This window comes from Aotus nancymaae, unplaced genomic scaffold (assembly GCF_030222135.1).
Source record: "Aotus nancymaae isolate 86718 unplaced genomic scaffold, 86718_ANA_hifiasm-v0.15.2.pri h1tg000015l_0, whole genome shotgun sequence".
In the NCBI taxonomy this organism is placed as follows: Eukaryota; Metazoa; Chordata; class Mammalia; order Primates; family Aotidae; genus Aotus; species Aotus nancymaae.
Window position 1 is genome coordinate 3,763,641 of NW_026988426.1, and position 27,488 is coordinate 3,791,128.

General features: G+C 49.2%; 3 protein-coding genes across 6 annotated transcripts in view; 1 reads left to right on the forward strand and 2 right to left on the reverse strand.

Annotated features, from left to right (window-relative positions):
• LOC135275108 (KRAB domain-containing protein 4-like) overlaps window positions 1-9,228 on the reverse strand; it is a 33,771-nt gene extending 24,543 nt beyond the window's left edge. For both annotated transcript variants that reach the window (XM_064376475.1, XM_064376474.1), the window contains exons 1-3: window positions 9,069-9,228; window positions 4,118-4,251; window positions 2,412-2,553 (exon numbers count right to left, since the gene is read on the reverse strand). The gene's annotated coding sequence lies outside the window, so the exon portion shown is untranslated. The remainder of the gene's footprint in view (window positions 1-2,411; window positions 2,554-4,117; window positions 4,252-9,068) is intronic.
• Window positions 9,229-9,567: 339 nt separating this feature from the next.
• The window catches only part of LOC110569332 (zinc finger protein 37A-like), a 34,516-nt gene continuing 16,595 nt past the window's right edge, over window positions 9,568-27,488 (reverse strand). The window contains exons 1-2 of one of the 3 annotated variants that reach the window (XR_002479452.2): window positions 10,010-10,252; window positions 9,720-9,805 (exon numbers count right to left, since the gene is read on the reverse strand). Coding sequence is in view for 2 of the 3 variants with exons in the window: in XM_064376472.1 (XP_064232542.1) it covers window positions 9,720-9,805 (86 nt within the window). In the remaining variant the exon portion in view is untranslated. Of the gene's footprint in view, window positions 9,806-10,009; window positions 10,253-12,461; window positions 12,515-27,488 lie in introns of those variants that run through there. The other 2 variants (XM_064376472.1, XM_064376473.1) reach the window with 2 other exon arrangements.
• LOC110569299 (speedy protein E4-like) lies at window positions 14,430-25,449 on the forward strand. Its single transcript, XM_064376469.1, has 6 exons — window positions 14,430-14,538; window positions 15,472-15,702; window positions 21,660-21,718; window positions 22,653-22,738; window positions 25,131-25,296; window positions 25,390-25,449. The coding sequence occupies exons 1-6, from the start codon at window positions 14,430-14,432 to the stop codon at window positions 25,447-25,449; spliced, it is 711 nt and encodes a 236-aa protein (XP_064232539.1).

A 27,488-nucleotide genomic window follows, 5' to 3' on the forward strand; every position in this document is an offset into this window, starting at 1 on the left:
AAGGATCCCCATTACCAGAGCAAAGCCCTCACCTTGGAAATGTGATAGGGACTCAAGCTTATGAGGCCTGACTTGGATTTTTGTTTTGTTTTTGAGACCAGGTTTCACGCTGTCACCCAGGCTGAAACGCAGTGGTGCAATCATGGCTCACTGCAGCCTTGGACTCCCAGGCTGAAGCTATCCTCCCACCTCAGCCTCCCGAGAAGCTGGGACTATGTCACATGCCCAGTTAATTTTTTAATTTTTCCATAGAGATGGGATCTCACTGTATTGCTCAGGCTGGTCTCAAACTCCTGGGTTCAAGCAATCTGCCCGCTTCAGCCTCCCAAAACGTTGGGATTACACGGTGAACCACCATGCCCGACTAGATTTTTTTCTTAATGAATATGTGTATCTGTGTCTCAGAAGTCAATGTGCAATTTACTCCAACCCCCACCTATTACCCCAGAAATGTAGTTAATAGAAATTTATTCTGAAGAAACAGGCTGGGCACGGTGGCTCGCCTGTAATCCCAGAATTTTGGGAGGCTGAAGCAGGTGGATCACCTGAGGTCAGGAGTTCAAAACCAGCTTGGCCAATATGGTGAAATGCCATCTCTCCTTAAAATAAAAAAATCAGCTGGGTGTCGTGGCCTATGCCTGTAATCCCAGCTACTTGGGAGGCTGAGGCAGCAGACTTGGGGAGCAGAGGCTGCAGTGAGCCAAGATCGCACCACTGCACTTCAGCCTCGGTGACAGAGCAACACTCCATCTCAAAAAAAAAAAGAAAAAAAAAATACATACATATATATATATATATATATATATATAGAGAGAGAGAGAGAGAGAGAGAGAGAGAAGACTTTTTTGGGGGGATGGGGTCTTGCTCTATTGCCCAGGCTGGAGTGCAGTAGTGGAGCATAATCTCAGCTCCCTACAACCTCTGTCTCCTGGATTCAAGCGATTCTCGTGCCTCAGCCTCCCAAGTAGCTGGGATTACAGACATACACCATCATATCTGGCTAATTTTTTGTATTTTTAGTAGAGATGGGGTTTTACCATGTTGGCCAGGCTGGTCTGGAACCCCTCACCTCAGGTGATCCACCTGCCTCAGCCTCCCAAAGTGCTGGGATTACAGGTGTGAGCGACCATGGCCGGCCTATTTTTATTTTTTTGTAGAGGCCAGGCACAGTGGTTCACCCTTGTAATCCCAGCTACTTGGGAGGCTGAGGCAGGAGGATTGCTTGAACCTGGGAGGCAGAGGTGGCAATGAGCTGTGATTGCACAACTACACTCCAGCCTGGGCAACAGGGCAAGACTCTGTCTAAAAACACAAAACGTGTGTGTGTGTAAGTGTGCCTTTTGCAGAGTCAGGGTTCCGCTATGTTGCTCAGGCTAGTCTCGAACTCCTGGCCTCAAATGATCCTCCCACCTCTATCTCCCACAGTGTTGGGATTACAAGCCTGAGTCACCATGACTGGCCTGTTTCTTGTTTGTATACATTGACTACAAACTATAGCACCTGTAATGAGTTTGTAAACATACATCTATAAATAAAAATTCTGGGCCAGGCACAGTGGCTTATGCCTGTAATCCTAGCACTTTGGGAGGCCAAGGCTGGTGGATCACTTGAGGTCAGGAGTTCAAGACCAGCCTAGCCAACATGGTGAAACCCAATCTCTACTAAAAATACAAAATTAACTGGGCATGGTGGCTCATGACTGTAATCCCAGCTACTCTGGAGGCTGAGGCAGGAGAATCACCTGAACCCAGGAGGTGGAAGTTTCAGTGAGCCAAGATCGTGCTATTGCACACCAGCCTGGGCAATAAAGCAAAACACCATCTCAAAAAAAGAAAAAAAAGATTTTGAAGAAACACAGAATATTGGCAGCAATTATCTTTGCATGGTAGGATGGTTTTTTTCCTCCTTCAGATAGGGTCTGAGCCTGTTGCTCAGGCTGGAGTACGGTGGCACCTTCACAGCTCACTGCAGCCTCTGCCTCCCGGGCTCAAGTGATCCTCTGGCCTCAGCCTCCCAAGTAGCTGGGACTGCAGACACGTAACACCATTCCTGGCTAACTTTTGTGATTTTTTGTGGAGACGGGGTTTCACTGTGTTGCCCAGGCCAGTCTTGAACTCCCAGGCTCAAGTGATCCTCATGCCTCAATCCACCAAAGTGCTGGGATTACAGGCATGAGCCACCTCACTGGACGGATTTTTTTCTTAGATATTGGTATTTTCTAATTTCTTAAATTATAAATTGGTGCTCACTGTTTCATGTGTAAATATTTCATAAGAATATACATGTATCCTCATGCCTGTAATCCCAGCAATTTGGGAGGCTGACGCAGGTGGATCACGAGGTCAGGAGATCAAGACCATCCTGGCCAACATGGTGAAACCCCATCTCTCCTAAAAATACAAAAAAATTACCTGGGCATGGTAGCGCACGCCTGTAGTCCCAGCTACTTGGGAGGTTTGGGCAGTAGAATTGCTTGAACTCAGGAGGCGGAGATTGCAGTGAGCCGAGATCACACCACTGCACAACAGCATGGGTGACAGCTCGAGATTCCATCTAAAAAAAAAAAAAAAAAAGAATATACATATATAATCTTACTGTGTTTTCTCCTAATGGGCTCCTATCAAAGTCTTTCCCCAGGCAAAAGGAAAAGCAGGAGAGGGCTGAAGTGGGAGAAGGTGGAATGGGGTAGGCCTTAGCCATGAATTGTGGAACAGTGGAAGAAGCCCCTGCCTGGTGCACGGGAGCCCTGGGACTGAGTGCTGGCTTGCCGGCTACTGAGCCTGATGGTTCTGAATGCCTCTCTCACACCCATTTTTTTTTTAGTCTTTGACATAAGAAGGAGAAACAAAAAACCCAAGATAAGACAGCAAATTCTGGCCAGGTGCAGTGGCTCACGCCTGTAATCCCAGCACTTTGGGAGGCCGAGGTGGGCGGATCACCTGAGGTCAAGAGTTCGAGACCAGCCTGGCCAACGTGGCAAAACCACATCTTTACCAAAAATACAAAAATTAGCCGGGTGCAGTGGCGGGTGCCTGTAGTCCCAGCTACTCAGGAGGCTGAGGCAGGAGAATCACTTCAACTCAGGAGGCAGAGGTTGCAGAGTACTGAGATCAAAAAAAAAAGAAAATTCTCTGACTTTACTATAGTGTAAGAGTTTACTCACGCTTGTTCAATCCACCTTATTTTGTTGCTGTTGTTTTTGTTTTGTTGAGCAGCCTAAAGCCACGGCTTTTTGCTTCTGCCTCTACTGGTAAGTGATAAAGAGGGATGTGGAAGGGGCTTTACCGCCCCAATCAGAAATAGAAACTAAGAAGCCATGACTGGATTCTCTCCCTTGCAAACCCCTGGTTCCATGTTGGTAGAAGCCAGGTCCAGAGGTGCCGGTGGGATGGGCAGAGCTGATGCTCGGGTGGCACAGGCAGAAGAGGATGATGGTAAATGAAAATGATCCAGAGACAGTGTGGGTCCGCGACTGTCCTCTGAGCACCAGGGAGATGCTCTGCCCGTAGCCTGCAACCGTGCACTCAACTAAAACCAAGATGATCCCTCCATGTGAGCACCCATGTTTGCTCTGTCCCCAAGTGGGTTGGGGCTGTTTCACGTACATGGACCTTGGGTTTTTTTATGGAGTTTCGCTCTGTTTCCCAGGCTGGAGTGCAGCAGCACAATCTCAGCTCACTGCAACCTCCGCCTCCTGGGTTCAAGCAGTTCTCCTGCCTCAGCCTCCCGAATAGCTGCAATTACAGGCACTCACAGCCACACTTGGCTAATTTTTGTATTTTTAGTAGGGACAGTGTTTTGCCATGTTGGCCAGGCTGGTCTCGAACTACCAACCTAGGTGATCCTCCCACCTCGGCCTCCCAAAGTGCTGGGATTACAGGCGTCAGCCACCGTGCCCGGCCCCACCTCCCAAGGTGGACCTTGGGAGCTGCCACCCTCCATATGACCCTCCAGCTTCAGTCCTAAGCTATGTGAAGAGGTCTCAGAACTGGGGTCTCCCTTTCCATAGTGCTCAGCTTCTTGACAGGAATGCTTTTACTCCCGGCATGCCTGGGTCTTGAACACTTGGGCAGGTCCACCTGGCTGCCAAGGCTTTGCTCCCCGGCTGAGAACTTACCTTCAGGCAGGGACTCGAGCTTCAGCCTCTGAGCTCTTGGGACCAGGGTAGAAACAAGCTTAATGTGCCGAGAGGAGGGAGCCACCTTAGTGACAAAGTCTCATCCTGCGTTTTCACAAAGACACTAGGAAAACCTGAAATTAAAATGACGCAATGAGCCTCACATGAAAATATTAGCAAACCTGTCATCTCAGCGCTTTTGGGAGGCTGAGGCAGGAGAATTGCTTGAGGCCAGGAGTTCGAGACTAGCCTGGTCAACAGAGACTCCGCCTCTACAGGGCAAAAGAAGACGCTAGCAGGATACCTTCACCGCTGATGGAGAAAAATCAGTCGGTGGCAGAAGGGAACGTCAGAAAGCCTGCAACACCAGACTCAGTTCATGCTGTTTCTGGCTTTGAAAATGGAGGGACTGGCCAGGTGTGGTGGCTCACACCTGCTACCCCAGCACTTTGGGAGGCTGAGGCAGGCGGATCACCTGAGGTCAGGAGTTTTGAGACCAGCCTGGCCAATATGGTAAAATCCCATCTCTCCTAAAAATACAAAAATTAGCCACATGTGGTGGCGCATACCTGTAATCCCAGCTATCAGGGACAGTGAGGCAGGAGAATTGCTAGAACCTGGGAGGCAGAGGCTGCAGTGAGCCAAGATCGCACCACTGCATTCCTCCAGCCTCAGTGACAGAGCGAGACTCCATCTCAAAAACAAAAATAAAAATTGGAGGACCCTGTTGGAAAGCAAGCTCGTGGCCTTAGGGAGCTGAGTGTGGCTCCCAGTTAATAGCCAGCAAGGAACTGGGGACCTGAGTCTTAAAATCGAATTCCACAAACCACCTCAATGCACTGGAGGCAGATTCGTCCCAGAACCTCAGGCTAAAACCCCGCCCAGCCCATGCCTGCCTTTGAACCTTGTGCTACCCTGAGCATGGAACCCACAGGTGAGCCCACCAGGATTTCTCATCTCCCAAACTCTGAGCTAGTCAGTGGGTATGGTTTAAGTCACTAAATGAGTGGCAATCTGTCATACAACAACAGAAAATTACTACAGGCTGGGCAGGGTGGCTCACACCTGTATTATCCCAGCTACTCAAGAGGCTGAGGCAGGAGAATTGCTTGAACCCGGGAGGCGGAGGTTGCGGTAAGCTGAGATTGTGCCATTGCACTCCAGCCTAGGAAACAAAATCAAAACTCTGTCCCCCCCCAAAAAATAGAAATACAGATATAAAAATTAGCCAGGCATGGTGGCTAGCACCTGTAATCCCAGCTACTCCTGAGACTCAGGCAGGAGAATTGCTTGAACCAGGAGGTGGAGGTTGCAGTAAGCCGAGATGGCACCACTGCACTCTAACCTGGGTAACAGAGCGAGATTCCATCTCAGAAAACAAACATAAAAATAAATAAAATTAATACAGATGTACCCTGGGTGCTCATGAGAAGGACTGGGGCTGGGCAGACCAGAGAGACTTCCTTGGGAGTGAAGGTCTAGAGAAGAGATGTGGCTGCCGTGTGCCAAGGGAAATACACAAAGCCCCCTCCAGAACTCTTCTGAGGAACAAAAGCCTCAAGCTGCCAGGGGAATGACAGTCAACCCTGTTGCCCCCAGAGCAGAGGCGAGACCTTGTGCTTTCCCCCTCAAACAAGGGGCAGGAATAGGTCCTGGGCTCTGGCTTGGAGGTCTCCTGACACCAGGGGAGGGACAGGATCCCTGTGACTGAGAGACCCAGGGCCCACCTAGGACTGAGACAACAAAGAGAACTCGCCCACCCACAGGCCTGGAGATGCAAATGGCAGCCATCAACATGAGGAGGGGATTAAGAGAGGAAGGTCACTTACAGCACAAAGCGTTGCTAGGGAATTGTGAAGCTGGTGGTCCACTGTGGTAACCATGGTGACAAGCCCACCTCCCACTCGACTCCTGGCTGGACCCACTCAATCACCCTCCGGGCCTCCCTGCTCCTTACACAGTAACAGCTCAGCAGAACCAGCCCATGTCCTAGTCTCTACCGTCCTATGCACATCTAGCCTTCCAGGAAAAAAAAAAAAAGGCCAGAGATGGAAACAGGGAGAAAAAACAACCCACTGCAAAGAAGCAAAGCAACAAACAGATGTTAATTTCATCTCAGGTCAGCATCAGCAAGTGCATGTCCACAGATACACGCTGCAAATGAATACAAAACCAAAAGACACAAGAAAGAGAAACGAATGCATCCTCCATCACAGTAAAAGATATTTTTTGTTTTTCTTGATACAGGGTCTCACTCTCTCTCCCGGACTGGAGTGCATGGTGTGACCTTGGCTCACCGTAACCTCTGCCTCCCAGGCTCAAGTGATTCTCCTGCCTCAGCCACCCAAGTAGCTGGGATTACAGGCGCCCACAACTACCACCCAGTTACTTTTTGTATTTTTAGTAGAGATGGGGTTTCACTATGTTGGCCAGGCTGATCTCGAACTCCTGACCTCAAGTGATCCACCTGCCTTGGCCTCCCAAAATGCTGCGATTACAGGCCTGAGCCACGGTGCCCAGCCATCACCATAGTAAAAGATTTTAATGCCATTTTTAGAAACTAAGATGTAGGATACAAAAAAATAGCAAGGATATATAGGATCTAAGTAACAGGCTGGGCACAGTGGCTCATGCCTGTAACCCCAGCAGTTTTGGAGGCCAAGGCAGGTGGATTACCTGAGGTCAGAAGTTCAAGATCAGCCTGACCAACAAGGTGAAACCCTGTCTCTACTAAAAATACAAATTATCTGGATATGGGAACACATACCTGTAGTCTCAGCTACTTGGGAGGCTGAGGCAGGAGAATCACTTAAACCTGGAAGGCAGAGGTTGCAGTGAGCCGAGATCATGCCACTGCATTCCAGCCTGGGTGACAGAGTGAGACTCCATCTCAAAAAAAATAAAAAAGAAGATCAGATCCAAATAACAATTTAAAAGCCTGAGCTATTGGCTATAGACCAAATAATGCACTCAAATGATGAGCGAATGTACTTTTTTTTGAAACGAAGTCTCGTTCTGTCACCCAGGGTGGAGTGCAGTGGCTTGATCTCAGCTGGCTGCAACCTTCACCCTCCTGTGGTCAAGCAAGCACATCCTGCTAATTTTTGTGTTTTTAGTAGAGATGGGTTTTTACCATGTTGGCCAGGCTGGTCTGGAATTTCTGGCCTCAAGTGATCTACCTGCCTTGGCCTCCCAAAGTGCTGGGATTACAGGTGTAAGCCACCACACCTGGCCTAGCTTGCCATTTTTTGTAAGTATCCCATAAGTGCTTAAAAGAATACATTCAGCTGGGCATGGTGGCTCATGCCTGTAATTCCAGTACTTTGAGATGCTAAGGCGAGGCCAAACCTCCACCTCCCGGGTTCAAGTGATCCTCCTGCCTCAGCCTCCTGAGTAGCTTGGATTACAGGCGTGTGCCACTATGCCAGCTCGTTTTTGTATTTTTAGTAGAGATAGGGTTTCACCATGTTGGTCAGGCTGGTCTTGAACTCCTGACCTCAAGTGATCCACTTGCCCAGAGTGCTGGGATTATCAGGTGTGAGCCACCATGCCCGGCCAAGATTTTTTTTTTAACCTGCAGTTTCTTTTCTTTAAAAAAAAAAAAACAAAAAAACAGGATAACACTATTTCATAAAACAGAATAAGTGTTCCTCTTTTTTTTTTTTTTTTTCGAGACAGAGTCTCACATTGTCATCCAGGCTAGAGTGCAGTGGTATGATGACGGCTCACTGCAACCTTCACCTCCCGGGTTCAAGCGATTCTCCCGCCTCAGCCTCCCAAGTCTGGAATTACAGGCACATGCCACCATGCCCGGCTAATCTTTGTATTTTCAGTAGAGATGTGGTTTTGCCATGTTGGTCACGCCGGTTTTGAACTCCCAATGTCAGGAGATCCACCCACCTCAGCCACCCAAAGTGCTGGGATTACAGGCATGAGCCCTCATGCCCAGCTGTGTTCCTCTCTTGTTTTTAAATTTCTGCAAATTTCTGCTCAGACCCTTTTACCTTTGGGGATTTGCTCTTTTTTTCTTTTTTAAATATTTTTTTCTGGGAGACACAGGCTGGACAAATGGGGGTGGGTGCTCCCTATTCTTTTTTTTGAGATGGAGTCTCACTCTGTCACCTGGCTGGAGTGCAGTGGGGAGATCTCAGCTCACTGCAACCTCCGTCTCCCGGGTTCAAGCAATTCTCCTGCCTCAGCCTCTGAGTAGCTGGCACTACAGTGCATGCCACCATGCCCAGCTAATTTTTGTATTTTTAGTAGAGACAGGGTTTCACCATGTTGGCTGGGATGGACTCGATCTTTTGACTTCATGAACCCCTCGCCTCTGCCTCCCAAAGTGCTGGGATTACGAAAGCTCCTCACTGGTCCTGGAAGACCCTTTCACCCTTTCACATGCAAGATCTTATTTTTCTTTAAGTCTGACCTGAAGTCACCCCTTCCCCAGTTGAAACTGACCCTCCCTCCCCTGGGTGTTCATGCATTCTGATAGTTGGGGTAACTATCAGGGGGCCTACCCCTGGATCACCGCCACCTGTTAACGTAACCAACACCTCTGCAGGAATACAGCCAAGGAGGAGCCCCAGCTCTGTGCTCCCCAAGATCGGACCCAGGCACGCAGTAGATGTTTTGAATGAGCCCAGACGCCTGAAATAACAACCACTCCACATCCTGCCTTCGTTTCCCTCCTAGCTAAGTGCCCACCACTGGCTGCGATGGGGGGTCTGCATGAGCCAGGTTGAAGAGAGAGAAGGGGGTTACCCGTCCCCCCCGCAAGAGACGGGGACTTTCCCCAACAGCACCCCGTCTTCCCCTTAGAGACCCAGGCTCCGGAGTGCAGTGGCGTTGAGGGGCCTGGTTGGGCAGAGAAGCTCCAGGGGAAGGGACAGAAACAAACCCACTCTTAGGGAAGAGCGGCGTCCCCTGAGCAGAGAACAAGCCCCCGGCTCACCTGCGTCCAGGTGGTCCCAGCAGCAGGTGCCCTGCGCGAGCTTCCAGGGGACGCTGGGGTCCAAGGAGGCAGAGCTACGGAGCAGAGAAGGGCAGCGAGATGAGGGACCAGTCGCTGCTTGTGACCCACTAATTGTCAAGTCCGCCAGCCCAACTCGGCAGCACCCGACACCCCGCGGAGACGTCAGGAGGAGCCATTCCCAGGACCCCAGTGCAGCGCCGGTTCTGCAGCAAGTGCGTGCCGGCCACACTCAAGCTCGGCACAGCCCCGGAGCCAGGGCGCCGCCCCACCCACACGTGTCCGAGGTGCCAGTCGCTGTGGGAACAGCCCGGAGTCCGGAAATGCCCACATGGCACTCCCACACCTCAAAAACTCTGTGTAAAGGACCCCCGGCCCGCCCCCCCACGCACGCGGACTACAACTCCCGGAAGCCTCCACGACTCCACGCTTCCAGTTAGGCCACCGTGAACTTTCGGCCACAGCTGCAACCACGTGGGAGGTGGTCATGGGCTGGCAGGGTGTGGTGCGGTGGCTCTGGTTGACACAGAGCTGGGGGTGAATGTGCCTTCTTACACCTCCCCCACGGCCAAAGGTAGCCCTCATGGGCCCTACATGTCTGATGTGAACTGTTCCAAGCTCTGTGCCATCATGCTACTTGGGAGGCTGAGGCAGAATTCCTTGAACGACTAGGCCAAGATCTCTCCACTGCATTCCAACATGGGCCATAGAGTGAGACTCTGAAAAGAGAAAAAAAAAGAGAAAGAGAGAGAGAATCTCAGAAACAGACATATTTGCAGATCAGGAATATTGAGATGATTATGTAAATAGAGAAATGCTGTGAGAACTGAATTTTCTCTGGTGGGGATTGGGGTTAGTCAACCAATTTCCACCAGACAGAACATGCATCAATTATCTATAGTTTTTCAAGGGGTATAAAATACCTTAAATATAACAAACAAGGTTGAACTCAAAAGCATGGTCTTCCAAATGTGCTTCATTTTCCGTTAAAATGCAATTTTCTTTTTCTGCTTGTACCTCATCCTCTTCAGGAAGTAGAGTTCTCGGTAATTTTTTCTTCTTTCTTTTCTTGAGACGAAATTTTACTCTGGTTGCCCAGGCTGGAGTGCAATGATGTGATCTCGGCTCACTGCAACCTCCACGTCTCGGTTCAAGCAACTCTCTTGTCTCAGCCTCCTGAATAGCTGCAATTACAGGCACCTGCCACCATGCCCAGCTAATTTTTCTATTTTTAGTAGAGATGGGGTTTCACCATGTTGGCCACGCTGGTCTCGAACTCCTAACCTCAGGTGGTCCTCCCGCCTTGGCCTCCCAAAATGCTGGGATTACAGGTGTGAGCCACTGCACCAGGCCAGAAATACCCTTTAAAAAGGAGAGGAGAAAAGATCAATTTCCCTTTTGGCAAATAAGACAAATTTAATTTACTTTTTTTTTCTTTTTAGAAAATCCATACAGTGAGGGCCAGACACTGTGGCTCACATCTGTAGTTTCACCACCTTTGGAGGCTGAGGCAGGCAGATTGCTTGAGCCCAGGAGTTTGAGACCACCCTGGGTAACATGGAAAAACCCGGTCTCTACTATAAATACAAAAATTAGCTGGGCATTGTGGTGTGTGCTTATTGTTCCAGTTAATCTGGAGGCTGAGGCACAAGAATCGCTTGAACATGGGAGGCAGAGGTGCAGTGAACTGAGGTGGTGCCACTGCACTCCAGCCTGGGCAACAGAGAGAGACAAATAAGACAAAGTTAAACTTTGGGAAGAAGGAAGGAAGGGAGGGAGGGAGGAAGAAACGAGGGAGAGGAAGGGAAAAACAAAGGAAGGAAATCCATGCAGTCCAAATAGCAATAACCAAGAAGTTGCTAAAAGTAAAATAAATATGTTTCTACATGTATTGTTGCAGGTCAGGCACAGTGGCTCACGCCTGTAATCCCAACACTTTGGAAGGCAGAGGCGAGTGGATCCCCTGAGGTCAAGAGGTCAAGACCATCCTGGCCAACATGGTGAAATCCTGTCTGTACTAAAAATACAAAAAAAAAAAAAAAAAAAATTAGCCAGATGCAGTGACAAACACCTGTAATATCAGCTACTAAGGAGGCTGAGGAAGCAGAATGGCTTGAACCTGGGAGTTGGAGTTGCAGTGAGATAGCACCATTGCACTCCAGCCTTGGAGATGGAGGCTGCAGTGAGCTATGATCTCACCACTACACTCCAGCTTGGGGGACTGGGCAAGTCTCTGTCCCCTAAAAATAAAAGAAAAAGGATATATTAATATTTTGCCAAAATCCTGCCTTCTACAGGCATCTAGTCTAATGGGACTGGGAGAAATCAGGGCAGATGTCCTAATCCCAATGTCACATTATAATAGGATGTCACTGGCATGATATGGGTGTGCAGAAGTGGGAAGATGAGGGAAGTCATCACAGAGGCTGTGGGGCGAATTGATGTCAAGGAATGGGTGATTCCCTTCAGAACCACACGCATGCAGGACCCCAGACAGAAAACACAGATGCAAAGTTGAGTGGTGGGCATTTGGAAGGAGCGGCAAAATCAAGCCAGGAAACACCAGGATGGCAAGCTGGTTTGGTGGCAGAGAGATTGTAGAGAGGGTGGAATTGGCACTGTGGACCTGGCCTCGATTTCAAAAGACATCAGCTAAGGAAGCTGTTCAGGTGGGCAGTGGGGGTTCGGACCTGTGCTGCTTTGGAGAGATGTTCAGGTGGCACTAGGAAGCCCCCTGGCTTGGGAAGAGGCTCCAGGAGACCCCAGCAGTGAGCATCTGGCAGTGGATTCGAGTGATGCGATGGAGACCTGAATTATTATTTATTTGGAGACTCTGCCTCTAAACGAATGAACAAATAAAGCAGATGGGATAATGAGCACAATCTATTTTACTGTAAAAATGCACTCTCAAAGAATACATGAATGACAGATCCATTATGTCATTCTTACAAGCCCAAAAGGATTTTTAAAAGAAAATGACAATGTAAAATACTATGAACAAACACACCCGAAAGGTATGTCCTCTTAAAGACAGGTAAAAATTAAACCCCATATAATCCAGTAGTACATTTTCCCTGGGGATAAGCATAGATTTGCATGGATACATTTGCAAGGAATGTCTGTGTGTCTGGCAAGTTAGGTAACCTTTCTCTCATGTCATTTTCTTGTCTGTCCTTAGACAGTCATATTCTAGGTCATGGTTAGGTGATGACTGCTGTTCACCTCTCCAGACTCAGCACCTGTCACTGCCACCTGGATGGTGTGGGAAACACCTGACCCCGCCCTGGTGCCTCCTGGACCCCACCCTGGTGCCTCCCTTTCCTCCCTGCCCGGAAGCTCAGCACATTGCTGCAGGGATGCTGGGTGCTGTGGGGCCAGAGTGAAACCGAGTCCAGATCATTCTGCTCACTGTACTGCATCCAAGAAATCTAGAGAAAGAAAAGTGATTTCATTTTGGAGAGCCAGCAAAGCAGGAACATGACAGGTGGATGTCCTACATAGCCATCTTAAAAGGCATGAATCTCAGGCAGGCAGATCACAAGATTAGGAGTTTGAGAGCAGCCTGGCCAACATGGGGAAACCATGTCTCTACTAAAAATACAAAAATTAGCTACACGTGGTGGCGCACACATGTAATCCCAGCTACTTAGGAGGCTGAGGCAGGAGAATCGCTTGAACCAGGGATGGGGAGGTTGCAGTGAGCAGAGATCATGCCACTGTGCCACTGTACTCCAGCCTGAGTAAAAGAGCAAGACTTCATCTCAAAACAAACCACCACCACCAACAACAAACCGGCATGAATACAGAGGCCAGGTGTGGAGGCCTGAAATCCCAGCATTTTGGGAGGCCAAACTGGGAGGATCCTGTGAGCCCATTTGTCTGAGACCAGCCTGGGCAACATGGGGAAACCCTGACTCTACCAAAAACAAAACAAAACAAAACAAAACAAAACAAAACAAAACTTAGCTGGGCATGGTGGCGTGCACTTGTGGTCCCAGCTACTCAGGAGGCTTAGGCAGGAGGATCACTTGACTCTGAGAGGCAGAAGTTACAGTGACCTTTGATCACACCACTGTACTCTAGCCTGAGAGACAGAGCCAGAAAAAAATAAAAATAAACTTAAAAAAAGGCGTGAATCTCAAGCTTCCTTTGATATTGGGGAAAGGGGAACAAGAAGAGGGCTGAGGTCAGGAGGCAACTGGTCACCACAGACATCTGGGTGTTGGCGGGAATCTAGGTTTTGGTGGGAGTCCGAGGAGGTTGTCAAACTTTTTTTTCTTTTTTTTTTGAGATGGAGTTTTGCTCTTGCTGCCAAAGGCTGGAGTGCAATTGTGGCACGATCTCGGCCCACTGCAACCTCTACTTCCCAGGTTCAAGTGATTCTCCTCCCTCAGCCTCCCGAGTAGCTGGGATTACAGGCTCCCACCACCATACCAAGCTAATTTTTGTATTTTTACTAGAGACACGGTTTCACCATGTTGCCAGGGTGGTCTCGAATTCCTGACCTCCGGTGATCCACCCACTTCGGCCTCCAAGTGCTGGGATTTCAGGCTGGTGCTGCCTGGCGGAAGGCTGCTAAACTTCTTTATCCTTGGTCAGGACACAAAGGTCCTCTACATCTTTAACACAACCTTGTATTTTTGTGTGTTTGTTTTTGAGACAGGGTCTCACTCTGTCACCAGACTGGAGTGCAGTGGCGGCAGGATCTCAGATCACTGCAACCTCTGTCTACCAGGTTCAAGTGATTCTCCTGCCACAGCCATCCAAGTAGCTGTGACTACAGGTACACACCACCATGCCCAGCTCATTGTTGTATTTTTAGTAGAGACAGGGTTTCATCATCTTGGCCTGGATGGTCTCATGATCTGCCTGCCTCAGTCTCCCAGAGTGCTGGGATTACAGACGTGATCTGGGACAGGGAAGAGAGGGATGCAGAGACCGTGAAGATGCTTTTGGACAATGGTCTGAGGTTAGGACAGTGGCAGGAGACACCATTGACCCCAGGACACCATTGACCCCAGGAGATCCAGACACTATTGACCCTGGATCTCCAGGACAAGAGACCAGTCTGGCAGTTTCATGTGTTTTTCTTCAAACTGTTTGCCAGGTTGGAATGACCGATGACATCAGAGATTCCAACCTTCCTGATTGGACCGCACTCCGTGGGCACTCGGAAACCTAGGTACACAACAGCATCTTCTCAGAGCTGTTCTCCACTCCCGACTTCTTCCCAGCCTTGAGAAGAGATAAAGCACTTTTATTGGTCCTAATAGAGTGTGGAAGAAGACTTTGGACAGAACAGGCACAAGGTTCCATGGGAGGGAACAGAGTTTGGGAGACATCATGGCCAGGTGTCAACCACAGCCCCAGCTTGAGGAGAGGAGTCCCCAGCCTAGCACCTCGGGGTACTTCCTCCTGAAGGTGATAGATGATGAAGTGCCGGGACCATCAGGTGAGGGGACTGGAGGAAGAAGAGATGGGAGGGAATCGACTAAGAAGAAGGAAGGGGGCTGGGCAAGGTGGTTCACACCTATAATACCAATATTATGGGAAGATGAGGTGGGTGGATCACCTGAGGTCAGGAGTCAAAGAGAAGCCTGGCCAATATGGTGAAACCTTGTCTCTACTAAAATACAAACATTAGCTGGGTGGTAGTGGTGCGTGTCTGTAATCCCGGCTACTTGAGAGGCTGAGGTATGAGAATCGCTTGAGCCTGGGAGGCTGAGGTTGCAGTGAGCCGAGATCGGGCCAATACACTCCAGTCTGAGTGAAAGATTGAGACCCTGTTTCAAAAAAAAAGGAAGGGCCCACAAGTCAGGAAGAAGCGCCTGAGGAGGGTGTGTGGGAAGAAAGGAGGGACTCAGGCCAGGTTCGGTGGCTCACACCTGTAATCCCAGCACGCTGGGAGACTGAGGCAGGTGGATCACTTAAAAACAGGAGTTTGAGACAGCCTGGCCAACATATTGAAGCCCAGTCTCTACAAAAAGTACAAAAATGATCTAGGTGTTACGGTGGGCACCTGTAAGCCCACCTACTTGGGAGGCTGAGGCAGGAGAATCACTGGAACCCAGGAGATGGAGGTTGCAGTAAGCTGAGATGGCACCACTACACTCCAGCTTGGGTGACAAAGCAAGACTCTGTCTTAAAAAAAAAAAAAAAAAAAATGAGAGACTCAGAGAGCCAGCGACTAGGGAAGGAAATGAGGAAGCGTTCTAAGGAGAGATGGAAGAATGGGGAGGAGGAGGAGAGGCACATGCGGTTCAGCAAGGGAGAAGCCAACAGTCTGCAGGGCTGGGGAGGATGGAAAGTGGTTTGGGGTTTTGGGTCGGGGTCTAAGGTGATCAATTGCAGAAGCATTACATGGTGGCCTGCTTTCTTTACTCAGTCCCTTGGGTAGATCCCAACACCCCGAGTAAGTTCCTTTGCTGGATCAGGAAGAGGGACTGGTTGGACCAATCCAAGGAGATGCCCAAGGAGGAGACAGAGAAGGAGCGTGCCCCTGAACCTGAGGAGACCTGGGTGTTGGACACCCAGTGTGGGCTCAAGATGAAGCTAAAGCAACAGCGAGTGTCACCCGTGCTCCCTGAGCACTACAAGGCCTTCAACACGCTGCTTGGTAGGAGGACACCCCTGAGAGCACCTCCAACCCTGGTCTTTTAAAAAAGAAGCTTCCCATAACTATACTTTTCACATGGGAAAAATATGCCCCCCAGTGGGTGAGTTCTCCATGTGGGAGGACTCAGAGGATCCTAAGCATCACTCATGAAGGATGCTTAGGAGGCCATAGAGGACTCGGCTAGACTTGATAAGGGTCTGTGATTGGGATACAAAAGCTTGGTTTTGGCCAGGTGTAGTGACATGAGATCCCAGCACATGGGGAAGCTGAGGCAAGAGCATCGCTTGAACTCAGGACTTTGAGGCTGCAGTGAGCTGACTGTGCCACTGCACTCCAGCCTGGGTGAAAGAGCAAAACTCTGTCTCAGAAGAACAACAAAGACCAGGCATGGTAGCTCATGCCTGTAATCCCAGCACTTTGGGAGGCCAAGGTGGGTAGATCACCTGAGGTCAGGAGTTGGAGACCAGCCTGACCAACATGGTGAAACCCTGTCTCTACTCAACATAAAAAATTAGACAGGTGTGGTGGCCCAGGCCTGTAATCTCAGCTACGCAGGAGGCTGAGGCAGGAGAATCACTTGAACCAGGGAGGCAGAGGTTGCAAGGGAGCCCAGATGGCACCACTGCATTCCAGCCTGGGTGACAAAGTGAGACTCCATTTCCAAAAAATAAATAAAAATAAAAATACAATAAAAACAAAATAAAAAAACACACAGAAAGCAGTTTCAGCTGTACCCTCTGAAACTTAATGTCTCTTGCTGACTTTATTTGCTTTTTAGAGACAGAGTCTTGTCCTATCACCCAGGCTGGACTGCAATGGCATGATCTTGGCTCACTACAACCTCCGCCTCCTGGATGTAAGCGATTATCCTGCCTCGGCTTCCCGAGTAGCTGGGATTACAGGCCAGGATCACACCATGCTGGCTAATTTTTTATATTTTTAGTAGAGATGAGGTTTTACTGTGGTAGCCAGAATGGCCTTGTACTCCTGACCTCATGCTCACCTCGGATTCCCAAAGTGCTGGGAATACAGGCATGAGCCACCGTGCCCACTCCTATGTTTTTCTTCAAACTGGCTGCCAGGTTGGAATAACCAGTGACATGAGAGATTCCAGTCTTCCTGATTGGACTGAACTCTGTTGGTGCTTGGGAGCTCAGGTGGACGACAAAATCTTCTCAGACCTGTTCTCCACTCCCAACTGCTCCCCAGCCTTGAGAATACAGAATGCACTCTTCTGGGTCCTAGTCGAGTCTGGAAGAAGGCTTTGGACAGAACAGGGACTAGGTTCTGTGGGAGGGAACAGAGTTTGGGAGAGATCATGGCTGGATGTCAACCGCAGCCCCAGGTGGAGGAGAGGAGCCCCCAGCCTAGCACCTCAGGGTACTGCCTCCTGGAGGTGGTGGATGATGAAGTGCTGGGACCATCAGATGAGGGGACTGGAGGAAGAACAGATGATAGAGGATTGACTAAGAAGGAAGGGGGATGGCGCAGTGGCTCACACCTGTAATCCCAGCACTTTGGGAGGCTTACGTGGGTGGATCACCTGAGGTCAGGAGTTTGAATCCAGCATGGCCAACATGGTGGAACCCTATCTATACTAAAAATACAAACATGATCCTGGTAATATTGGTACACACCTGTAATCCCAGCTACTCAGGAGGCTCAGGCAGAAGAAGCACTTGGGCGTCAAAGGCAGAGGTTGCAGTGAGCCGAGATCCTGTGACTGCACTCCAGTCTGGGTGAGGGAGTGAGACCCTGTGTGGGAGGAAAAAAAAAAAAAAGCACCCAGCGCTTTGGGAGGCCAAGGTGGGTGGATCACATGAGACCGAGTTTGAGACCAGCCTGGCCAACATGGTAAAATCCTGTCTCTACAAAAAATACAAAAATGAGCTGGGAATTGTGGTGGGCACCCATAATCCCAGATATCTGGGGGGCTGAGGCAGGAGAATCACTGGAACATGGGAGATAGAGTTTGCAGCAAGCCAAGATGGCAATACTACACTCCAGCCTGGGCAACAGAGAAAGACTTTGTCTCAAAAAAAAAAAGAAGGAGGAGTCAGAGATCCAGGGACTAGGGAAGAAAATGAAGCATTCTCAGGACAGAAAGATGGAAGAATGGGGAGAAGTAGAGGCATATGGGGTTCAGCAAGGGAGAAAGATGGAAAAATGGCTTACAGAAGCCAACAGTCTATGGGGCTGGGGAGGATGGAGAGTGGATTGGGGTTTTGGGTTGGGGTCTAAGGTGATCAATTGCAGAAGCATTACATGGTGGCCTACTTTCTTTACTCATCTCCTTGGGTAGATTCCAGCCCGCCTAATTTCTTTGGTGGCAAAAGAAGAGGGACTGGTCGGATGAATCTGAGGAGGAGCTGGAGGAGACAGAGAAGGAACGCGCCCCTGAGCCTGAGGAGACCTGGGTTCTGGACACCCTGCATGGGCTCAAGATGAAGCTAAAGCGACAACGAGTGTCACTCATGCTCCCTGAGCCCTACGAGGCCTTCAATACACTGCTTGGTAGGAGGACACCCCGAAAGCACCTCCAATCCTGTTCTTTTAAAAAAGAGTTAACTTCCCATAACCATGATTTCCCAATGGGAAATGCACCCCAGAGGGTGAGCTCTCCATGTGGGAGGACTCAGAGGATCCAAAGCATCACTCCTGAGGGACACTTGGGAGGCCACAGATGACTTGACTAGACTTGATAAAGGTCAGTGATAGGGATAGGAAAGCTTGCTTTCAGGCCAGGCGTGGTGGCTCATGCCTGAGATCCCAGCACATCGGGAAGCTGAGGCAAGAACATCACTTGACCTCAGGACTTTGAGGCTGCAGTGAGCTATGACTGCACCACTGCACTCCAGCCTGGGTGACAGAGCAAAACCCTGTCTCAGAACAAAAACCAAGGCCGGGTGCAGAAGCTCATACCTGTAATCCCAGCACTTTGGGAGGCCAAGGTGGGTAGATTATCTGAGGTCAGGAGTTCGAGACCAGCCTGACTACCATGGTGAAACCCCGTCTCTACTGAAAATACAAAATTAGATGGGCATGATGGTGCACGCCTGTGATCCCAGCCTCTCAGGAGGCAGAGACAAGAGAATGGCTTGAACCCAGGAGGCAGAGGTTGCAAGTGAGCTGAGATCATGCCACTGCATTCTGTCCTGAGTGGCAGAGTGAGAGTCTGTCTCCAAAAAATAAATAATAAAAGAAAGAAAAACAAAATCAAAAAAACAAAGAAAGCGGTTTAGCTGTCCTGGCTGAAACTTAATGTCCCTTGCTGACTTTTCTCATTCATTCATTCATTTGAGAAGGAGCCTGTCCTATTGCCCAGGCTAGAGTGCAATGCCACAATCTCAGCTCAATGCAACCTCTGCCTCCCAGGTGGAAGTGATTCTCCTGCTTCAGCCTCTTGAATGGCTGGGATTACAGGCCAGCACCACCATGCCTGGCTAAATTTTTTTTTTTTTTGAGACAGAGTTTTGCTCTTGTTACCCAGGCTGGAGTGCAATGGTGCGATCTCAGCTCACTGCAACCTCCGCATCCTGGGTTCAGGGCAATTCTTCCTGCCTCAGTCCCCTGAGCAGCTGGGATTACAGGCACGCGCCACCATGCCCAGCTAATTTTTTGTATTTTTAGTAGAGACGGGGTTTCACCATGTTGACCAGGATGGTCTCGATCTCTTGACCTCATGATCCACCCGCCTCGGCCTCCCAAAGTGCTGGGATTACAGGCGTGAAGCACCGCGCCTGGCCACCTGGCTAATTTTTTGTATTTTTAGTAGAGATTAGGTTTCACCGTGTTAGCCAGGATGATCTCCAACTCCTGACCTCATGATCTGCCCGCCTCGGCTTCCCAAAGTGCTTGGATGACAGGTGTGAGCCACCATGCCTCACCTCTATGTTTCTCTTCAAACTGTTTGCCAGGTTGGAATGACCAAAGACATCGCAATTCCAACCTTCCTGATTGGAAGCACTGAACTCCGTGGTTGCTTGGGAGCTCAGGTGGACAACAGTATCTTCTCAGAGCTGTTCTCCATGCCCGACTTCCCCCCAGCCTTGAGACTAGAGAATGCACTCCTCTGGGTCCTATTACAGTCGGAATGAAGGCTTTGGACAGAACAGGGACCAGGTTTCATGGGAGGGAACAAAGTTTGGGAGAGATCATGGCCAGCTGTCAACCTCAGCCCCAGGTTGAGGAGAAGAGCACCCCAGCCTAGCACCTTGGGCTACTCCTACCAGATGTGGTGGAAAATGAAGTGCTGGGACCATCAGGCGAGGGGACTGGAGGAAGGAGAGATGGGAGAGGTTTGACCAAGAAGAAGAGAGGGGGCCAGGCATGGTGGCTTATGCCTGTAATCCCAGCATTTTGGGAGGTCATGGCAGTTGGATCACCTGAGGTCAAGAGTTCGAGATGAGCCTACCAAAATGGTGAAACCCCGTCTCTACTAAAATAACAAAAATTACCCAGGCAGTAGTGGTGCATGCCTGTAATCCTAGCTACTTGGAAGGCTGAGGCAGGAGAATTCTTGAGCCTGGGAAGCGGAGATTACGGTGAACTGAGATTGTGTCTCTGCATTCCAGTCTGGTTGATATAGTGGGACCCTGTCTCAAAAATAAAAAAAAAGGAAGAAAGGAAGAAAGAGAGAAAGAAAGACCCAGAAGTCAGGAAGGAACATCTGAGGGAGTGTGGGGGAAGAAAGGAGGGACTAGGGCCGGGTGCAGTGGCTCACACCTGTAACCGCAGGACTTTGGGAGGCCAAGGCAGGAGGATCACTTGAGGCCAGGAGTATGAGACCAGCCTGGCCAACATGGTAAAACCCAGTCTCTACTAAAAGTACAAAAATGAGCAGAGTGTTATGGTGGGCACCTGTAATCTTTTCTCATGGGAAATACATGCTTCCCCAGTGGGTGAGCACTCCTTGCGGATGACTCAGAAGTGATCACTCATGAGGGACTTAGGAGGCCATAGACAATTCAGCTAGACTTGATCAAGGTCTGCGATTGGGGTAAGAAAGCTTGGTTTCAGGCCAGGTGCAGGGCTCATGCCTGAGATCCCAGGAGGTTGACAGGCTGAGGCAAGAGGACTGCTTGAACTCAGGGCTTTGAGGCTGCCGTGAGCTATGACTGTACCATTGCACTCCAGCCTGGGTGACAGAGCAAAACCCCGTCAAAGAAGGAAAACCTAGTCCAGGCGCAGTAGTTCATGTCTGTCATGCCAGCATTTTGGGATGCTGAGGCAGGTGGATCTATCGAGGTCAGGAGTTTGACGAGGTCAGGAGTTCAGCCTGACCAACATAGCGAAACCCCGTCTCTACTAAAAATACAAAACAGCCTGGTGTGGTGGCACATGCCTGTAAATCCCAGCTATCCAGGAGGCTGAGGCAGGAGAATCGCTTGAATCCCAGAGGAGGGAGGTTGCAGTGACCCAATATCACACCACTGAACTCCATCCTTAGCAACAGAGCGAGATGCCATATGAAATAAACAAATAAAAAAATAAAGAAAAACAAAATCAAAAAACAAAGAAAGTATTTCCAGTTGTGCCCTCAGAAACGTAATGTCTCTTGCTGACTTTTCTAAACCTAAGTGTCTCCACGCCTAGAGGAGGATACCAAGGCCATGGTCACACCCTGATGTGACTGTCTCATGAGGAAACGATGGGAATGACTTTTGACTCTGTAGTGATCCCTGCGTGTCTGCAGGGAGGGCATTTGGCTTCTTCCCAGCTCTCCATCCAGTAGATTCTCACACCCAGGGCCTCCTTCAGCCTCTTCTCAGGGCAGTCTTAGAGCAGGAGCCTCTCTCCCTTGCCCAGTGAAAGTCATTCTCTCCTCTCCCATCCACCTCACCTGCGGCCACCATCCTGAGACTTTCCCCAGGGAGGCGAAGTTCTCCTGGCTGCCCTGTTTCTCCCATGGAAACTCCGTTCCACTTCTCACGCTAACATCTGCTCTCTAATCACAGAGGATCCTGTCATGAAAAGATTCCTGGCCTGGGACAAAGATCTGAGGGCATCCGACAAGGTAAGGTCGTTCTCCATGAAACTGTGTTCCTGTTCCAACACACAGCCTGGGGGAGGGCACAGCTTCCACACCCATGGTTCCCCTCCCCTCCCCGTCCACCGGCTCCCACCTGATGCTCCACAGTCTTATTTTATTCTGAGATAGAGTTTTGCTCTGTTGCCCAGGCTGGAGGGCAGTGTCCCGATCTCGGCTCAATGCAGCCTCTGCCGCCAGAGTTGAAGCGATTCTCCTGCCTGAGCCTCCCCCTCCAGACTTCAAGCAATTCTCCTGCCTCAGCCTCCTGAGTAGCTAGAACTACAGGCACATGCCACCGTGCTTGACTAATTTTTGTAATTTTTAGACAAAGAGGGTCTCGCTATGTTGCCCAGGTTGTTCTCGAATTTGGGCTCACATGATCCTCCTGTCTCCGCCTCTCGCAGTACTGGGGTCACAGGCTTGAGCCACCACTCCCAGCTATTCTTGGTCTTTTTATGACTTGTCAGCATCTCCCTCGGGACTCTGCTGGTTTCTTGCAGAGTGAGTGAGTGGCCCCAGCCTCTCCTAGGTGTCCTTAGGGATCTGAGCCCTGGGCCCTAGTCTGGCCACAGCCCTGAAGCTCCCAGCCCCTCTGCTCTCAGCTCTTTGGGACAGTTCTCTGCCTGGCAAACACAAAGCCCTCCTGACACCAACCAACCTAGACACACTCCCTGCAAATGTCCCATTGGAGCTCAGCATCCTGGGAGCATCACTGACATCCCTTTCTCCAGCTTCTCAGATTTGTATCCGACCTTCTAATACCCCTCCACCTCACTATTTCCCAATGTGCACAGTCACCCCAATGCTGAGGTCCCTTCTCTGATGGGCAACCCCTGCCCTGCCCCAATTCCCCCATCTGCACAATCTGCCTCTTCCAAGATGTGACCTCTCCCTCTCTGTGTTCCTTTCTCTCCATCAGTACCTGCTGGCCATGGTCATAGCGTATTTTGGCCGCGCCGGCCTCCTCTCCTGGCAGTACCAATGCATTCATTTCTTCCTGGCTCTGTGAGTGCTTTGCTTCCTCCTATGGTCAATATCCAACACCCTGGGACAGCAGGGCAAGTCGAATTCCAACCTCTCATTTATTCTTTCACCCATTTGTCCTCTTTACTCTGTGTATAAACAAGATAGGATTATACAATGACGTTCTTAGATGTTCCTTCTAAAAATAAACTCAGGCCAGGTGTGGTAGCTCACGCTTGTAATTCCAGCACTTTGGGAGGCCAAGGCAGGCAGATCACCTGTAGTCAGGAGTTTGAGACCAGCCTGGCCAACATGGTGAAACCTCGCTTATACTAAAAATACAAAAATTCACCAAGTGTGGTGGCATGTGCCTGTAATCCCAGCTACTCAGGAGGCTGAGGCAGGAGAATCACTTGAACCTGGGAGGGAAAGGTTGCAATGAGCCAAGATTATGCCATTGCACTCCAGCCTGGGTGACAGAGTAAGACTATGTCTCAAAAAAAAAAAAAAAAAAAATTAACTGGCCTGGTGGTGTGAACCTGTAATCCCAGCTACTTAGGAGGCTGAGGCAAGAGAACCACTTGAACCAAGGAGGCAGAGGTTGCAATATGCTATGATGAATTAAGCCACTGAACTCCAGCCTCAGTGAAAAAGCAAGATGTTTTCTCAGAACAAAACCAAACTCAAATGCCAGTTTAAAAATAAAAGAATAAAACCAAAGGAAACATCCACCTCTCCTGAGGGGAGAGGAAAAGGAGCAGACACGATGCCTCCCCCAACAACAGCCACTTCTGGTTCTTCTGTCTCTCTCCTTCCCACATCAACCCCAAATGCAGTGGTTCATCGTCCTCCTCCGGGTTCCCATGACAGAGGCCACAGTTCAGGACCTCTCACTTCACTCAAATCCACTGCCAAATGCTCCATGCTGGGGCCTCCTGGAGCCTCTCCCCAAACCAGGGGGCTTCCTAGTGCAGCCTGAACATCTCTGCAAAGCACAGGTACCACCCCTTACTGCCCACTGAACAGCTTGCTTAGCTGATGTCTTCTGAAATTGATGCGAGGTCTACAGTGCCAATTCCACCCTCTCTACAATCTCTCTGCAGTCAAACCAGCTCGCCATCCTGGTGTTTCCTGGCTTGGTTTCACCGCTCCTTCCAAATGCCCACCACTCGACTTTGCGTCTGTGTTTTCTGTCTGGGGTCCTGCACACATGTGGTTCTGAAGGGAAGCACCCATTCCTTGACGTCAGTTCACCCCACAGCCTCTGTGATGCCTTCCCTCATCTTCCCACCTCTGCATGCCCATAGCACGCCAGTGACATCCTATTATAATGTGACATTGGGATGAGGTTATTTGCCCTGATTTCTCCCAGTCCCATTAGACTAGATGCCTACAGAAGGCAGGATCTTGGAAAAATATCAATGTATTCTATTTCTTTTTTTTTTTTTTGTGACAAACACTCGCTCTGTCCCCCAAACTGGAGTGCAGTGGTGAGATCATAGTTCACTACAGCCTCCATCTCTTGGGCTCAAGTCATCCTCCCACCTCAGCCACCTGATTAGCTTATAGGGCTGTGCCATCACACCTGGACAATTACTTACATATTTATTAAATTTTATTTATATTTTTAATTTTTTTTTAGATGGAGCCTCGCTCTGTCAACCAGGCTGGAGTGCAATGGCACCAACTCAGCTCACTGCAACCTCTGCCTCCTGGGTTCAAGCGATTCTCTTGCCTAAGCTTTCTGACTAGCTGGGACTACAGGCTCATGCCACCAGGCCTGGCTGATGTTTTGTATTTTTAGTAGAGGCGGTGTTTTGCTGTGTTAACCAGGATGGTCTCAATCACCTGACCTGGTGATCCACCCACCTCAGCCTCACAAATTCTTGGGATTACGGGCATGAGCCACCACACCAATCCTATTTATTTATTTATTTTGAGACAGAGTCTTGCTCTGACTCCAGGCTAGAATGCAGCGGACCTATCTCGGCTCACTACAACCTCAGCCTCCTGGGTTCATGTAATTCTTGTGCCTCAGCCTCTGGAGTAGCTAGGACTAAGGTGTGTGCCATCAAACCAGGGGATTTTCATATTTTTAGTAGAGATGGGGTTTTGCCATGTTGAACAGATTGGTCTCAAACTCCTGGCCTCAAGTCATCCACTCACTTCAGCCTCCCAGAGTGCTGGGATTCCAGGCCTAAGCCACCACTCTCAGCCACCAGTTGGCTTTTGGTCTCCATCCTGAAGGTGTGAGGGGCGCCCTTCAGCTGGCCTCTGTCCAGCAGGGCCCTCCTGAGGAAGGCATGGCTCTCTGCAGGGTGGGTGCCAGTCCTGAGCTGAGGACGGTCCCTCACCCTCCTCTCTGGGAAGCTGACCTCAGCTGGAGGTCTCGCCTGGTGGTGCCCCTGAGCAGCAGCCTGATTTCTGCCCCCAGCTACATGGCCAATGACATGGAAGAGGACAACCAGGGCCCCAAACAAGCCATCTTCTACTTCCTGTATGGGAAGAACTGCTCCCAGAGACCCTTGTTCCAGAAGCTTCGGTTCCAGTTCTGTTCCATGTGCTGCAGGGCTTGGGTTTCCCTGGAGGAGCTGGAGGAGGTGGGGAGGAATCAGGTGATTGGAGGCTGGATGAGGGGATGGAGGGGTATACTGGGGAGTCCCTGTCTTCTCAAGGGGTGTTTGTTTTTGCAGATCCAGGCTTATGACCCAGAGCACTGGGTGTGGGCACGAAATCATGCCCTCTTTTCCTAGAGCTCCAGGGACCATGGAGGCCTGAGGTCATCGGCCTGAGGGAAGGTATGTCTGCATCCTCAGGAGTCAAGGCAGAATATTGTGTCTATTTAGGAAATCCAAGGAACGCAATTGCTTGATCCGGCTTCAAGCCTGAGCAACTTGGCCAGATCCACTCTCCACAAAAATTCACAAATTAGCTGGATGATGTAGGAGGCCTCTCTATTCCCAACTACCTGGGAGGCTGAGGAGGGAGGATCACTGGAGCCTGGGACACTGGGGCTGCAGGGAGTCCTGATCCTGCCACTGTACTCCAGCCTGGTCATCACAGTGAGACCCTGTCTCAAAATTCGTCAGAAATACTGAGGTTGGGGAGGTTCATTAGGATTGACACACTTGGATTACCTATTTGGGTCAAGGATTCAGTGAAGATTTGGTTTACATCTTGTGCATCTAACCACATTGAGGACTCAGCATGAGACTTAAACATTAGGAAGTAGGATTATCGATTAGGCTCCGGGACTCGTGGTTCATGATGTTGTCACATTAGAAACGTATCTAGCATGGTTATCAGTTTAGAACTTAATTGACATGAAAGGCCTCACATGTGATGAAGTGTAAAGCCACACTGTCTGAGGGTGCTCTACTCCCTGGGCAGACCCACACAAAGTCCTGGAGAGGAAGCAGATCACTGGGGATGGCCTTGGGTATATTAAGTGAGTTTTGGAGTCAGGGTCACCAAAGTGTGCCTATCACAATTGAACACCATGGTTCAGAAGCAGGCTAGAGAATGAAGGGCAGGAGATGAAACTGGATTGATTAATTGCTCTGAATTCTAGTTAGAATAGATGTGGGATGTGAATGACCTTCCTAGAGAACTGCCTCCCTGAAGCCCGACATCCTCTCTCACTTCCACAACACCGGGCCCAGAGGAAATGCAGATTTTCAGCATGAAATTTATTCCAATGCTAATGGCAGACAGACACCAGGAAGGAGGAGAGGAGCCATTTGTGCAGATCATCTAGAAGGACCTGGACTGTTCTAGAAAGAGCTCAATAGAGTGATCACACTGTCCTCCTAGGGGTGGAGGGGTGGAGAGACGGTACTTCTAGGAGTCCGTGGAGGACAGTGAGAAACGAGCGGTGTTTCTGATTCCACCCCTTCCTGTGGCACCACCTCCCTTTTTATATTGCTGTATTCCAGCCTCTCCAGGAGCATTTGAGGGCACAGTACAGGCGCTCAGACTGGCACAGAATTATTTGTAACATATGAGTGCCACTGGATTGTAATAGGTAGCTTCATGCATACTATGCATTTTTATGGTTTGTTTCAGAAGTGTTAGTCATTGAATTATTCCTATGTTTATTTAAAATAGTTTGGAAATTGTTTTACTTTTGAAAACTTGCTGTTCCTGTAGTGTTTTTGATGAGAATTATAGGTGTTACATATAGAGAAATATAATTTTCTTTTTTTAAGAAAGAATTCTGTTTATCCTAAATCTTTTATTAAATTGTTCTATCTATTATGATATGTGCTCCTGAAGTGAGTACTCTATCTATGATACTTACATGATAATCTATTATATTTATAGCTATGTGGTAGTTCCCGTAAATCTTCTGATAGAAATTTTTATTTCCTGTTTAGTGTTTGTTACCAAATTGTGAGAATTCAGTTGTGATTTTTAACATGTCTTAGATATATAGTAATATGTTTAATATATACTATACATTTTACTGGTTTATTCTGAAAAAGATGGGTATAGAATTATTACTACATTTATTTAAAGAGTTTGGAAATACTGTTTTTGAATTTCTATAAAGTTGTGTGATGGGTGTTATAGCCATTATGTATATATAAATATAATTTTGTTTTCCTTTTTAAGAGAGGATTCTTTCTATCCTAAATCTTTTATCTGTCAACCTTTGTATGTTATTACACGTGCTTCTGAAGCGAGCCCTCTTTTTATCTATGATACTTACTTAATATATCTATTATCTGTACAGTTAAGTGGTACTTCCCCTAAATTCTTGTAAAAATAAATTTGGATTTGATGTTTAGTG

What these genes read in the sequence shown, in the direction of transcription:
- LOC110569299 (XM_064376469.1), top strand. Translation starts at nt 14,430, where the DNA reads ATGGCCAGGTGTCAACCACAGCCCCAGCTTGAGGAGAGGAGTCCCCAG. An exon ending in ATCTGAGGGCATCCGACAAG is followed by an intron (nt 21,719 to 22,652) that starts GTAAGGTCGTTC and finishes TCTCTCCATCAG; the next exon opens with TACCTGCTGGCCATGGTCAT. An exon ending in CCCTGGAGGAGCTGGAGGAG is followed by an intron (nt 25,297 to 25,389) that starts GTGGGGAGGAAT and finishes TTGTTTTTGCAG; the next exon opens with ATCCAGGCTTATGACCCAGA.